The sequence below is a fragment of the Ochotona princeps genome, chromosome 8 (assembly GCF_030435755.1).
Source record: "Ochotona princeps isolate mOchPri1 chromosome 8, mOchPri1.hap1, whole genome shotgun sequence".
In the NCBI taxonomy this organism is placed as follows: domain Eukaryota; kingdom Metazoa; phylum Chordata; class Mammalia; order Lagomorpha; family Ochotonidae; genus Ochotona; species Ochotona princeps.
Genome location: NC_080839.1, coordinates 71,598,223 through 71,613,372, shown reverse-complemented (window position 1 = coordinate 71,613,372; position 15,150 = coordinate 71,598,223). Strand labels below are relative to the sequence as shown.

The following is a 15,150-nucleotide window of genomic DNA, read 5'->3' as shown; positions in this document are numbered from 1 at the left end:
TCTGAAAGCACTCAACTTTTGTATTTTAAGAGCTTATATTTAAAAACAGAGATGTAGAGGGGACAGATTTCAACAAAGAGTATCTTCTACCACAGATCCAGGGTAGCCTTTGTAAAACTACCTATGAACACACAGAAACATAATAACTAAAATGTTATCTTCTTCATAGTCTATAGTTCTCTAATTCTGGACAAATGAATGCAAAATTAGGCAGAGGAAGAAGGTTGTGTCTACTTCTGTATATACATGTTTGGTTGATCAGAGGTGGTAAGAGAGGACTAAGTGGCTAAAGACACCAGCGGAAATGAATTTTACTCTGGCAATGTGTATTCTACAGGAAAATTTCTGCCGATCAAAGAACTGGCAGAACAATGGCATGAAAAGCCACTAAAAGTGACAGAGCACATGCTAGGGATTTAAGGTGACCACATATTCAATAGGTTGTTACATGAATATATCATTTATTAAAGAAAAGATGAAAGTTGTCATAGGAAGGCATCTAGGATTTGGATAAGACTGGAAGCACATAAATCTGGGAAAGACAGATTGGAGAACTGAAATTTGTCTGTCTCCATAAAATAGGTTGTGGATAGTCCATATAGCTTAGTTTTTTGGGGTTTTTTGTTTGTTTGTCTTTTACCAATTTCAAGCACAGAAATACCCCCCAAAATAGGTGTTGAGTACTGACATTGCGGGTTAAGTTGCCTACAATGCCAGCATTCTATATAGACTGTTGAGCCCAGTCAGCTCCACTTCAGATCTGGCTACCTGCTAATATACCTGGGAAAGTAATAAACAGATCATGAACCTAATTAATACGTGGGCTCCTGCCACACACATGAGAGACTCGATGGAGCTTCTGGTCCCTGGGTTCAACCTGGCCCAGTTCTGTCCATCACAATCACTTAAGGAGTAAACCAGAGAATGGGACATGAATTCTGTCTCTGCTCTCTCTCTCTCCAGAGCTCTGCCTTTCAAATAGATCTTTAACAAATCTACACAGGAGGCTTCTGTGACTCCAATCCTAATAGTAGCTCTTAGTCTTTGAAAAATGTACACTCCCCAGCTGTAGGCAACTGCTTAGGTTACCTTGTACCCAGGCAAGCGTTACACTGCTAGGAGAAAAGCAAAAAATAGCTAATAGGCGTTCTGATCCTGGTTAATGCCAACTCTGTGTTAACTATCCCAGTATACCAGGATACTTGCCTACTATATATTTAAAAGATCTGAGGATAGATACATGCCAGCAGGGACCACTCCACTGCCATTACTACCACCACAAGCATGGGAGGAGGGCATGCATTGCTATGGGCTGGAGGTCGGACTGGAGGCCACTGAGGGCATGTTTGACTTATATAAAATGATTTCTGGGGGATTCCATGGACCAGGTCATTGCACTTGCAGTTAATCAAAGGAGCTGAGATGGGAATCTGGAGGGCCTCCCTGGATCAGGCCAAAGCACCCACCTGCAAACACTATAGCCGGGGTTGGCAGCAGACAAGGCCAGATGAGGTCACAGCACACCCACACCTGGGAGCAGGTCTGGCAGTGGTTCTTTGGGGTTGCTCTGTCCAAACCACAAGGGACAAACCATACCACAGCATCCACCAGCACATACAAATGCCGGAGGCTGAGGACGGGTCAGACTGGACTGTGCCACAGCACCCATTGGCAAGAACCAGGACTGGGAACAGGTGCGTGTAAGCCATGCTAGGCTGGACTACAGCAGCTACCAGAACATGCCAGAACCGGAGCTAGGGACAGGCCTGGTAGGGGAGCTTTAGGAACACACCTGCTAGGCTGCACTATCCACTAGTGCATAGGATAGTATGGGGCCAAGATGAGCCAGGCCACGGCAAGCACTGGTGAGTGTCGGGACTAGGGGCAGGTCAGCCTTGGCTAGGTCGTAGCACCCACTGGCATGTACAAAAACTGGGGTCAGGAGCTGAGGGCATAGTAGGGTTTCAAGGGATCACTCCAACTAGACTGAAGTACTTGTGAGTGCTCACAAGAACTGGGACTGAAAGCGGACTGGGTTGGGCTAATTACACACAAAAACTGAGTCTGGGAGCAGGCTGAGTTGAGAGAGGCTGCTACACCTGCTAGCACATGTGAAAATCAGGGATTAAGGCAGGCAAGGTAGGGGCTTTTCAGGGTTTCAATGATTAGGCCACAGCAACCACTGGTGCATGCCAAAGCCATGCCTGGGGATGGGCTAGGCTGAGCTAAGCTACAGCAGCCAATGGTTTCTCATGAGTGCCAGGACTGTGGTGACACTGACCAGGCAGCTGCATCCACTGGTATATGCATTGGCAGGTGCAGGGGACAGACTGAGCCTCGACTTGTACCTACTAGTATACATGAAAATAAGGTTTGGAGACATTCCAGGTGAGATTTCTTAGGGACTCCCAAACTAGACCACTGAGCTAGATTCCTAAACTCAAGGAAAATCAAAGACTTGTGGTCTGATGCTGGAGCATATGTTACAGGACTGGACCAAATCAGTTGCTGATCCTCATGTAAAAACAGAGAGCATACACAGATGAACGTGAAAGATAAGACAGCCAGCTCACCTAACCCAACAGAAGACTTTGAGTATCTCAACAAAAGATGGGAAGAAGGACAGTTTGAACAACACTCCAGTCCAGGCTCTAAAATAAGCACCTAGGTCTAGGGGCACACTGAGGTAAACAAGGACAACCAACAGGACTTAGAATTTTGCCCCAGAGTTGCAAAGCTGACAACCTCTCAGAAAAACCAAGACACTCAGGGGAGACACCCTTGGAACTTTCTTCCCCACACAAGGGCCTCAAAGGACTTGCACTGTCCCCAGGGTGCCAATGTAGTGTGACCACAAGGAGCAGCACACTTTCTCCTCCTGTCTCTCTCCCTCCCCACGAACACCAGAGTGAAAACTGTGACATTTATCACATCCACCTTCCTCCCATTAGCCTCCTCATCTTACTGGAATCAGAAGTCCACATGGGTCTATAACCACCTCACATTTGTAATAAATACTAGAATTTACACAGAACTTTTTAAAAGAGAAAAAAAGAAGAGAGAAAAAAAATCTTAGCCTTCCTCTTTCTGACACAATTTTCTTCACCAGGAGATTAGAGGAGGTCGGTTTAAAAAATGCTTCACTACCTTTTTATTATTCACAGATCATTTGAGAAAACCATAAAACTATCAATCTTCACACAGAGAGAATCATCAGCAATTATTATCTAAGATAATGTCAACTTTTTTCCCCAAGATTAGGAAAAGATTTTAATGTTTACCTTGTTCTTATGACATGAAAACATCAATACAATGTTTAATAACTGTTTTCTTAGACACTTTTTTATTCACTGGTTTTTTCTTTCTTCTATAGTCTTTGAGATAACATATTTACAATCTACATTACACTCAAATGCTTTGTGCTGCACTAAACAAAGATTTCAACAAGCAAAAAGTAAAAAAGACCCCAATTCAATGGAATATTGTTGAGGGTTAAACAAAATCAAATGGAAAGATGGCCATTTCACTAATACTCGGTAAATTTTTAAATAATCTCAGATCATTTAACTACAGTAGCATAATAATCTTAAACATTAGTTTGACAAAGACATGAAACAAATTTTGATAAAACTATATTTGTAACTTTCAAAGGTAACAAAATAGTTTACACACACACACACACACACACACACACAAAATAGCCTCTCCACATTTTATAATAAAGAAACCCAAAACCTCCAGTCTGAAAGGAAGTATTTGCCCAAATAAACAAGTAAAACATGTTAGATGTTGTACAATGTTTGAAATATAGGAGTCTAACTTTTTCTTTTAGGTTCTCTTAACACATCTATTGCAGATAGGGATGAAGATGTTTGAGTCTGGCTTTTCTTGACAAGCCAATCCGGATCGGTCGGTTGCACGTCAGAAGAGGTTTTACTCTTGAAATGCCGTGTGAAAAACGACTATCTAGAAACACAAGGTAATAAAAGTGATATGAAGGAATAAATATTATCAATAATTTCATGCTTGCTCTTTACTTACTTCCAATCATGACACCAGAAATAGTTGCTAAGTGCTTACTGAGCATTAACTCTTCATGTCAGGGATTGTTCTAAGCACTTCTACTGTATTATTTTGTTTATTCCTATCCCAAGTTTTAAAATACAGAAACCTAAGTACAGAAAAATTAAGACTCTTGTCCAACATAAATTAACAACTAAATAAAAACCAACACTCCAGTTAGACAGTGTGACTTAACATTAGCAAAAACTAAACAAATTTTAAAGCCCTCTTGATATAATAGCTTTAAATGCCACTTCACTTTATTCTAATTGAAGCTAAAGAACTGTGACCTTTTGTTAATGATTGTTAAAATTTCTAATATAAAGTATTTGGTGAACTTGTTGGTTACTCTGACACATCCTCAGAATAATTTTGAATTATTTGCCTCTCTGTGCCACTGAGATAGAAGAGAGAAAAAGAACATACTAAAGTTTTCAATGGTAGAAATGTTAAGACAAGAGGCATCATAATGATAGGTGTGTCGATATTATAGCAATTCAGAAAAATCCAGATCTTTCTAAAAGTCTTAAAATCAAACTGCATAAGCACGCACCCAACCCACACAGGCAAAGCATTTAATCCATGCTTTTTAAACCCATTCCCTAGTATCTCTGATTCTGTCCCTTACATTACGGATTTCAGTAAACCTCAGGGAAACTAGTCAACTTTTATACACTCCAAAAATGAGTCCAATTTAATCATCCTAACCTCATGTTAAAGTAATTCCACCTGACCTTACACAGTATTTTTTTAAAGATTTATTTTTATTGGAAAATCAGATACACAGAGAGGATGAGAGACAAAAAGATCTTCCTCCATTGATTCACACTCCAAGTATGAATCACAAGCAGGCAGCTGGATGAGAAGCGGGGCTGCCAGGATTAGAGCCAGTGCCCATATGGGATCCCAGTGCACACAAAATGAAGACTAGCTGGTAGGCTACTGCACCAGGCTCACACATTATTTTTTGTATTTGACAATAAATCACTGTAAACTATGAAAGAAAAGCACCTCAATTCTTAATTTTTTTAGTAATATCTAATTTGTTTGTTTGTTTGTTTGTTTTTCATTATTGGAAGGACACAGTGTCAGAGAAAGTCAGGCAATGAGAGGATTCTAGCTTGAGGCTGGCCCAGTCCTGTGATTTGCAAGCTTTGGAGAGGGCTTAATGCTCATTTACTTTCATCTGCTTTAAGGCAGAATGAGGAGGAGGGAGCTGGAAGACAGATGGGAGAGGGAGCTGAGGAGATCTTCCACTAACTGGTTCATTCCCCAGATACCCACAACAGGAACAGCCATAGCTAGGCCAGGTCAAAGCCTGGATCCTCCAGCTAAACCAGTTCTCCCATGGGAGTGCAGGGGATCAGCCACTTGAGCCGCCATCTGCCACCTCCCAGGAGCGTTAGCAGAAAGCCAAAACTAGCATAGCCAGAACTCCAACCCAGGGATTCCAACAGGAGATACAGACATGTCAAGCGGCATCTTGATCATTTGGCCAAACACCTGCCACTTCTGTTTGTCTTAAGTTCTAAAATTTCGAGGCTGGCATTCTGGTTAAGCCATCTTGTTTAGGATGCCACATTCCCTAGCTGAATGCCTGAGTTCAGGGCTAGCCTCCAGTTTGCATCGCGCATGCTGCAAACGCGCATCCAGGAGGCAGGTGACCGCTCAGGCACTTGGGCCTCAAGTTGCAGCTCTCTGCCTTGGCCGGCCACAGCTCCACCAAGCAGACAAAAGAGAAAACCAGCAGATAACGGGAAGAGCTCTTTTTTCTCTGCTTTTCACATAAATAACAATACATGTCTTACAAAAGTTCTAAAACGCTTCTTCTAATAACCTAAGTATGAAAAATAAAAGAGTACTATAAGGCCTTAGAAGACACTCCAGAAAGTAACGGAAACCTTACCTCCCCAGGACGAACAATTCAGCTTTTCTTCGCTACATTCATCAGGCAAAAAGGCAGGTCCTTCAGATGCAATTCCTTCACAATCTGAAACTAAAAATTTAGTTGTTACAGCAAAAAAGCAGCCTTCATCTAAAAATAGTAACACTGCTACCAAATTATGTTTTCAGAAATGATGTCTTTCACTTAGCTCATAATATTTAGAGAAATGAAGTAGGACTGCATCAGAACCCAATTTAAAAAGTAACTTGATTCGGGGCCCAGCACGATAGCCTGGTGGCTGGGATGCTCGCCTTGCACGTGCCAGGATCCCTTGTGGGAGCCGGTTCTAGTCCTGGCAGTCCCACTTCCCATCCAGCTCCCTGCCTCTGACCTGGGAAAGCAGTCTAAGACAGCCCAAAACCCTGGGACCCTGCACCTGTGTGGCAGACCTGGAAGAGGTTCCTGGATCCTGGTTTCAGATCGGCTCAGCTCCGGCCGTTGCGGTCACTTGAAGATTGAACAAGGGACAGAATATCTTCCTCTCTGTCTCTCCGCCTCTCTGTATATCTGACTGCCCAATAAAAATAAATTTAAAAAATAATAACCTGATCGGGAGCTAGCAGATGGAAGATACCTCTTTCTCTCTCTCTCTCTGTAACTCAAATAATATATATATATTTTTAAATAGCTTGATTATTCAACTTCAGAACAATTTAACACTTGAATAGACTTTTGTTAGAAAAAATACACATGGATAAACATGGTTTTAGGGGTTTGTGTTGTAGCATAGCAAATCAAGCCACCACCTGAGACGCCAGTATAGACACCAGTTAGAATCCCAGCTGCACTAATTCTGATCCAGCTCCCTGCTACTGTGCCTAGGAAGGCAGTCAAAGATGGCTCAAGTACTTGGGCCCCTGTAGCCCTGTGGGAGATGAAAGGCAGCTCCAGGCCATCGGAATTGCACTCGCTGGACATTGCCAAGTGGGGAATGAACCAGCTGACGGGACGTCTCACTCTCTCTGTCTTTCGCGCTCTCTAATTCAGCCTTTTAGATAAATTAAAATAAATCTTCAAAAAAAACAAAATATGAACATGGCTTTATACAGTATCTTCTTCTTTGCCAAATACATATGTGTGTGCATGTTTCTGTATGTATGCATTTGGAGTACACAGACTCAAGCAGTAAAAGAAAGAAAAGAACACTTTAAAATGAATGTCATACCTGTCTCAGAAGTAGAGCAGAGGAATCCTTCCTCCGAGGAGCCAGGACGGGAATACCCATCAGGGACCTCCTGTTCTGCCTCATCCGGTTCTGTTTTCCATTTAAATGAACTCTGGTGTCGCTTATGTGCTGTAAGACCTGCTACAGCATCACAGAGCGAAGACGTGCACGCCTTGCTGAGTGTCGCCATTTTCAAGTCTTCTGTCATTTCCATCTGCATATCTTCATCATTGCTTTCTCCAAAGTTATTTCCTTGTCCCCTGTTTGTTTCAACAGAGCTTACAGTTTCATTTTCCCTACTAATTTCATGAAACATATGAAGTTCTTCAAGAACTAAATCAAATTTACTCTTCATGTCCAAATCTTTTACCATCTTCAGCGATTCTGTAGATAAACAGGTGCCAGTCAAGTCCTGAAAGCATTCCTTGTTCCCTGAACTGCAGTCGGTTTCAAACTGATGATTCCCATACGATGCGGAGTTATTTCTTAGATGAAAATGATCTGAGTTCGTTAAGTCACTTTCTTCCAAAATCCTTTCATATTCATTTCTGTCCATTGTATTATTTTGAACAGATTTGGTTTCCTCTATTTTTTCACCTTTTAATAAAAAGGTCTGCAGGGAAAGCATGCCATCATTTGGAAAGTTATCTTTCTTTTCCTTTTCTACATGAATACCTTTATGAACTTGTAAACTGCTTGCTAAATCTTGTGCTCTAACTTTTGCGTCCTCCTCTAAAACTAAACCATATTTTTTTCCCTCTTTTGCACTTAACAATTTCCCAAAATTCAGCACCCGAGTTACAGTCGCACCAATGGTCTGAACAACACGCATTGTGCCATGGCTTGCTGGCATAACCCCTTGACTAACATTGTAAAAACCTTCCAGTGCCCACTTAGAATTGAACTTACTGATCTCTTTTGATTCCGGCTTGGTTTCTCTGTCTAACTCCTGGTTGTGCAAGTTTATGTCATAATATTTTTCATTTACACAACCTGTGTTGCTCCATATAAATTGTGAATCTGATTTTATACGTGCTTTAACTGTACTACAACTATAGAGAGCCAAATTATCTACATTCACATTCTTGTAACTAATTTCTTTTGTCAAAGAAATCACTTTCTTGTCATCAAAGTCCTCTAGAGAATTCTGTTCATACATTTTAAAACTTGGAAAACATGCATTTTTAGTTGTACTAAAAGAATTAGTGTTTTTTTCCACAGATCTTTCAAAAATCTTTTCAATTTTAAATAGCTTTCCTTTCTTTACAATGGGTTTTGCATTATCTTCTAATAGTCTTGAATAAGTTAAAATGTTAATTGGAGATATTACATGCCTCTCCAATATCACACTTTTACGATAATTCAAAAACAGCCTGTATTTGAAAAGACATCCCTTTTCTAATTTAGAACCATTTTCAAGTTCTATTAAATAGTCTAAGTAATTAACCAAAGGCATATTGGTTTGCATTAATATCTTCAAAAATTCTGAAATGGTAATGGTTTGTAAATATACGTTTAAAATGCGCAGCTTTCTCTTGGTTTTCGCATCCCTGGCTTTTAGATTTTGAAGAGCAGTTTGCTTTTTGCACTTTAAAATGCTAGACCAGGTCAAAATTCTCTTATCTCTTTTAATTCTGGAAATATTTTCATGAAAATTAAGCATTTCTAGGATAATGCTTTCAAAAACATTGCTTGTATGAAAGTATTTCCGTGTAATACAACATCTCAACTGTGCCATATTATCATTGTCTCCTTTACCATTTAACCAAAGAGCTTTCAGGAAACTTCTCTGTGCACCCAGGATTCCTGTCATGAAAGATTTTGATCGTTTTTCACAAACATTCATGATATTTGTATTGGAATACTCTTCCTTGCTTAAAAGATTCATTTTTAATAAGTTTTGTGAACTCAGGTTTTGCCCAGGTATTTTCACCAGTTTTTTGCGGTTGTTTATAATCCCCCAATTTTTGCTATTTCTTTTTAAACTAGTTCTAATCATACAGTCCCAGATTGGAGTTGCTTCCAACTTGGTAAGGAAGTAAGTACCTATGTGTGTTGGTGCTTCTTTCAGATTTAAATTTTCTAGTATTACACTGAAATTCTTTTTAAAATCTCTTACGTCACATCTGATACTACTGTGATTAGAGTAGTTTAACCTGATCAAGCCTTTTTTTCTCTCAGAATTATTTTGGTTGCTGAGTGACTGGTGGTTACTTTCAGGAGACCCAGAGAAAATGTTTTTCCTATCTACAACTTTTCTATCATCTTGTAACTTTTGCTTCTTAACATCAGGTCTATTTTGGGACCAGTAAATGTTTGTGAAATCCCTAACATATGCCTCAAATTTGTCATTCTTTTTCTCTCCCGTTTCCTTAAAATAGACAAAGGACACTTTGCTATTTAAAACGGATGGAAAATTAGGGATTCTCATTGTGTTGCTATCTCTAAAACAGCTTGGTTTAGCAATTTGGTTTGGGGATTTTGATATTCTTAGTATAGATGATGAAACATTACTTTCTTTCATATTTGACGACATAACACTGTCAATTTTACATTCGTCCCTAATTTCATAAAATGTTGCTTTAGTTTTCTTTAAAAGGCTAACATCTAGAAATGGATTTTCTGCTAGTCTTAGATAACTCTGGCTTTTTGGACTATTGTCTCTCACTTGGACTAATCCCTCTTTGGTCCCCTCAAGTTGAGAACAGGGTGCGTGGTGCGCAGAGGCGCCAGGCAGAAGGTGGCAGACTTCCTCTTGGGCTTTACTCTTGAAGCACTCTCCCACCAGCTCCCGGTCACAGGGTTCCCTCTCGAACCTTCCTGAAGCCCCCAACCCACAGCCTGAACTTCCTGAGGGAAGAGCCTGCCCACCGCTATTCTTCTGAAATTGCCGGCTTGTGCTTCCCTGAAGGCATATCTGCTTCCCACTGACTGATTTCTCCTCACAAAAATCTGGGGAGTTGTCAAAAATGGCACTGGTTGATAAGAGGAGACCCTTGAAAGGTCTGGGTGACAGCTCCCAGTTTTTCTCCACGTCCGACAAGCGAGGCACACATGGCAGCCCCCACCCCGCCTCAGAGACACCCCCAGACTCCTCGAGACTGAGCCTCTTGCTGCTGGGTGGTTGAAAATGAGAGTCTTCAAGAGGCGGTAAAGAAATGGCCTGTTGCCTGAGAGGGACAAGCCTGTGGTGAGTAAAAGCCATGACCGTGAGCGAGGGTGATCTGTTCGAAGTCCCAGTCAGGTTAGACTTTTATCTGGAGCGAGCCGGCTCCACCCAGGTTCTGCGGTGCCGCCCTAGCCACGCCCCGGACCCACCCCCTCTGTCCCCGGCCTAAGCCCAAGACGCAGGGTCAGTCCCGCCCCTCGCCCACCCTCCCTCCACCCGGGCCTGGCCCCGCCCCCCACTCCTCCCCGCCCACTGCCTCTCCCTCAGAGCATAGAACTCTGGGAGCCGTTAGGTTGTCTATTTTTAGCGCCTCTTTTGAATGTCGCACTGTGGCCAATCGGTCTTCTTCCTTTCGTACAATTATTGCAGGGAGAGGGGAGAGGAATCAGAATTTCCATTTGTGAATGGAAACAGCTTTACTTAAAAAATTCTAAGATTCTGCTTTCCTCAGACATGGCTTCTCCACAGTTGTCACAGAGTTCAGCAAAAAAAGAAAAATTCTAAAATTCTATTTCCCTCAGAGGCCGCTTCTCGACACTTGCCGGACTGACTTGTTCAGTAAAATGTCAGCGTGAGAACCATGTGTGTGTGAAAAAGTTTTTAACCATCACACGACTCTCAAAATCAGATTTCCGTATACACACCTCCACCTGACCTGTGGTTTTTGTTTTTGTTTTCTGGTTTTTGGTTTTGAGGGGGAAGGGGAGGTAGTGGTGCTTACGGATCTGGATATCTGAGTTAAATGTGCTTTGAAATGAATATCTAGGTAACTGAAGATCAAAACATTAATTTTATATGTGCCTTGAAGTTTCCTTCCCAAATGTGGTGGGTGAATTTCATAAAGATAAAAATTAGCTATTTGAACTACTTCATGTAGCGTAAGCACAACCAACACAGTTCTGGATTGTGCCTGATGACAAATTTTAAATACCCTTTCTTCTTTCTCCTCTGCTTTGAAAATCATTTACTCGTTGTTTCCAGTCAAATACTGATATTTACCAACTCATTAATTACAAAGAAAAAGATAATTTATTATATAATTTATTAGGTTTTAATAGTAATCTCTATATGAATATACATGTAATTACTGTTGAGTAATTAAAATCCTCAGGTCCCTTAAGTGATTATTTCAGAGCTGGTTTTTGTTTGTTTCTAGAATTTTTCTAAGAACTGTAATAATGTGCAGGAGGCATCCTGATTTCAGAGCCCCTGGGAGCGTATGTGGCAATATATGATGAACATTACTTTAGGCAGCCACATGTGTTGTAAACACCCCCAAAATATATTATGATTCCAATTCTAGGAATCCATTGTTGCGAGGGTCTGTAAAAATCTCCAGAGGAGTATTTTCTCAGATGTGTTGAAAGCCATTCAGCAAACATTCCATCAACACCAGGTACATGGCAGCAATATCATTACACATCGGTGAGTATTCCAAGTGCTACCTAGGTATATATTACGTTTCATTGCTCCTTCAATCCGTGGTCTCTTCACCAGCTATATTCTGCTGTAATGAAATCTGTGCTTGTGACCAGCCCATGAGGACAGACTTTATGCTGAAGTGGATATCATAGGTGCATTATTATGTTTGTAGTTTTTCAGTAGCAAATCTATTTTAAAGATTTGTTTGTTTGTAAGGCAAAGAGATCCCGAGAGATCCAAAGATCTTCCATTTGCTGGTTCACGCCCCAGAGGGCCAGTTGAAAGCCAAGAACCTGGAAGTTCATCCATGACTCCCCAATGGTGGCAGGGGCCCTACCACTTGGACCAACCGCCACAGCTTTCCCGGCTATGTTAATAGGAGCTGGGTCTGACTGCAGGCATCACAGGTGGGCAGCTTCATTTGTTGTGACACAATGCTAGCCCCAGGAGAAAGCTTTTTATCTGCTAATGTTATAATTTTTTGTAATTTGATGTTAACGATTTCTTCATCTTGATAATTTGCGTATGAGTTCAATATTTTAGATCCCTGTGATGTCATTATTAATAACCATGTATCATTTAATAACCAAAATTCAAGTAAAATCAAGAAATATTAAATCTAATTCAGCCACTGTTTGAAAACTGTGTCTAAGACATCATTGAGTACAAAGAAATGCTCAATTTTTTTTCCTGCATCATGAAAGCAACAGCGACAATCATAAAAGCAGGGTTTTTTGTTGTTGTTTCAAGTTTACTTGTATAGACATTCTGGTGGTCAATGTCATTTCAAATATCTGCAAAAACTGAAACATGCTTCTTTATTTATTAGATGCTGTTATGATAATGGACCAGTTACATGCAAAAAAAACCAAAAAGCTTTATCTTAAATCATAAGTAGAATGTAAAAATTTTTTATTTAAATTTTACTTATGTTTAAAAGCCCATTTCAGGGCCCCGCACAGTAGCCTAGTGGCAAAAATACTCACTTTGAACGCGCTGGGATCCCATATGGGTGCCAGCTCTAATCCTGGTAGCCCCGTTTCCCATCCAGCTCCCTGCTTGTGGCCTGGGAAAGCAGTGAAGGATGGCCCAATGCCTTGGGACCCTGCACCTGCATGGGAGACTTGGAAGAAGTTCCTGGTTCCTGGCTTTGGATTGGCTCAGCTCTGGCTGTTGCAGTCACTTGGAGAGTGAATCCTGAGATGGAAGATCTTCCTCTTTGTATATCTGACTTTGCAATAATAAATAAATAAATAAATAGATAAATAGATAAATAAATATTTAAAAAATAAAAGCCCATTTCAAATGTCAGCCTTTTCAGTTTCATTTTCTGTAAATTTTCAATGTGTTTTTACTAATATAAAGAGAACATGTTTCATGTTATTTCTAAAGAGATGACCATACTTCATTTTCTCCCTCCCTTCCCAATCTTTTCTCCTTTTTTTCTTCTTTACTTCTGCAATTATACTCTTTCAGTCACAGGCTAATGCATCACTCACCTGCTTATCCTTTGACAGCAATCCCTTCTCTAAGCCACGGTAGACAGTGTTAACACCAGTCTCTGTCCAGTTCTTTATAGCTCAGTGTTTTACTGTACTTCAGGCCTGAATGAATGAATGAAAGAGCGATCGAGTTCATAAGATCAACTCCATGCTGAACATTCCAAGTTCCTATCTGAGTTAACTCAGAAATCCACTCCATGCTCTGTGATGCCTAACGTCTAAGTCCTTCTTGTGCTCGGCCACATCCTTACAACTAGTAAGGTCCTACCTTAACTTTTTCAACTTCACTTTTGTTTACAATTTGCCCTATATGACCTATCTTATTTTTATGGCTAGTCCCTATGTTCTCCGTGTGTACCTACAAAACTCCTACTCAGCCTTCAAGATTCCTACTCGAAAATGAGCTCCATGTGACAGTCTCATCACCTTCTCCCTGCTCTGTTTAGCCCTTGGGCGGAATGACTTACATTGCTATCTGTGTTCCTGTGGTATTTTATTTCTACCTTCAGAACATTGGAAACATCCAGTTATGTGGAGTTGCTTCTATGTGTCCTCCATTAACCTGTTAATCATGATGAAGATTCACTCATTTTTACTTACCCAGTGCCTCCCACTAAGTAAGTACCCCAGTTAGTGAGAAAAAAATAAATTGACATTATATTTAAATATATTTCTGATCCAAATGGAATTTTTGGTGTCTTGGCAGCATTTTAAGTCCCTTTGCTTTGCATTTCACTTTAATTTTATGGGTTAAAATGGAGACTTGCTTTTGTAATCAGGTTAAAAACTGTAATATGCCGTCATTAGAATTAAAACATGATTTTGAATATTAGTGATTCTTTTACATTTGTTTATTTTCATCCACATGAAAGTGACAAAGAGAGCTTCATTTATTGGTTCACTCCCCAAACTCCTACAATAGCTAGGACTGGAGCAGGCTGAAGCCACGCGCATATAACTCCAGCAGATCTCCCATAGGGATAAAAATCAAATCACCAGAGCATCATCTTTCACCTCAGGATGCACCAGCAGGAAGTTAGATTAGAAGATCCTGGCTACTGGCCTTGACCAGACCCATTCAGCCCGGCCCCAGCCACGGTGGCCATTTGAGGAGCTAACTATCCCATGGGAAATTCTGTGTGTGTGTGTGTGTGTGTGTGTGTGTGTGTGTGTGTGTTTCTCTTTGTTCCTTTCAAATAAATACATAAAATCTTTTTAAAAGGTGTTAAATTATAGTTTTCTTAAACCTTTACCTTTCTGAGACAGATTTCTTCTGAATCTGTAAAGTAGAAACTAGCTTCAAATGTTGTATGAATTTAATCAAACACACTGTGGAAAATATTTAGGAGAGTGCTGGGCATGGAAGTCAGTGTTCATTACCATTTGTTACATTGCAATAGCTCTTAATATGAAACTTGCAGCGTGTGAGCCAGCTCCTAGAATTTGAGATGGAGCTGATAGAATTTCTTGTCTTCATGTGGGTAGTTCAGAGTGACCCATGATGGAAGTATTTACCTCCCTGAAACCAGCAAATATTACCAGTGAGAGTTTTTGAAAACCTTTCTAGCGCAGTACTGCATCAAAGTGAATGTTTTAATGCTTCAGCTGCATTACTATGTAAATCTGTTCTCAATACAGGATTGCAACTGTTGTAAGCTAGTCGGTTTGTCAAAGTTATATGAGTAGATTAACTCTGTATTTGAAGTCAGGACATCTTTTAAAGCTATGATTACTTTATTTTCATCTTGTTTGATACACTTACAAGTGGAGAATACGAAATTTATCACCTACAGAAATAGTAACTGAGTATTTTAAGTTTCCTATACTTGTATGGTTTCAGAATAGAAACGGATTCAGTTTGAGAAAACAACACATCCAAAACATG

At 40.4% G+C, this 15,150-nt stretch overlaps 1 protein-coding gene across 1 annotated transcript; it reads right to left on the bottom strand.

Moving 5' to 3' along the window:
- Nucleotides 1-3,683: 3,683 nt before the first annotated feature.
- On the bottom strand, nt 3,684-10,405 carry RAD51AP2 (RAD51 associated protein 2). The gene is made up of 3 exons (XM_004582848.2): nt 7,173-10,405; nt 5,969-6,058; nt 3,684-3,966 (listed from the first exon to the last, which is right to left on the bottom strand). Exons 1-3 carry the CDS (start codon nt 10,375-10,377, stop codon nt 3,848-3,850), a joined length of 3,414 nt encoding a protein of 1,137 aa, XP_004582905.2. The 5' UTR covers nt 10,378-10,405; the 3' UTR covers nt 3,684-3,847.
- Nucleotides 10,406-15,150: the final 4,745 nt, after the last annotated feature.

Excerpts from the sequence above, each read along its gene's own strand:
- RAD51AP2 (XM_004582848.2), bottom strand. The coding sequence starts at position 10,377 with ATGGCTTTTACTCACCACAGGCTTGTCCCTCTCAGGCAACAGGCCATT. Across the intron at positions 6,059-7,172 it reads CTGCTCTACTTCTGAGACAG|TTTCAGATTGTGAAGGAATT; the intron begins GTATGACATTCA and ends CTAAATTTTTAG. Across the intron at positions 3,967-5,968 it reads GAATTGTTCGTCCTGGGGAG|ATAGTCGTTTTTCACACGGC; the intron begins GTAAGGTTTCCG and ends TTGTGTTTCTAG.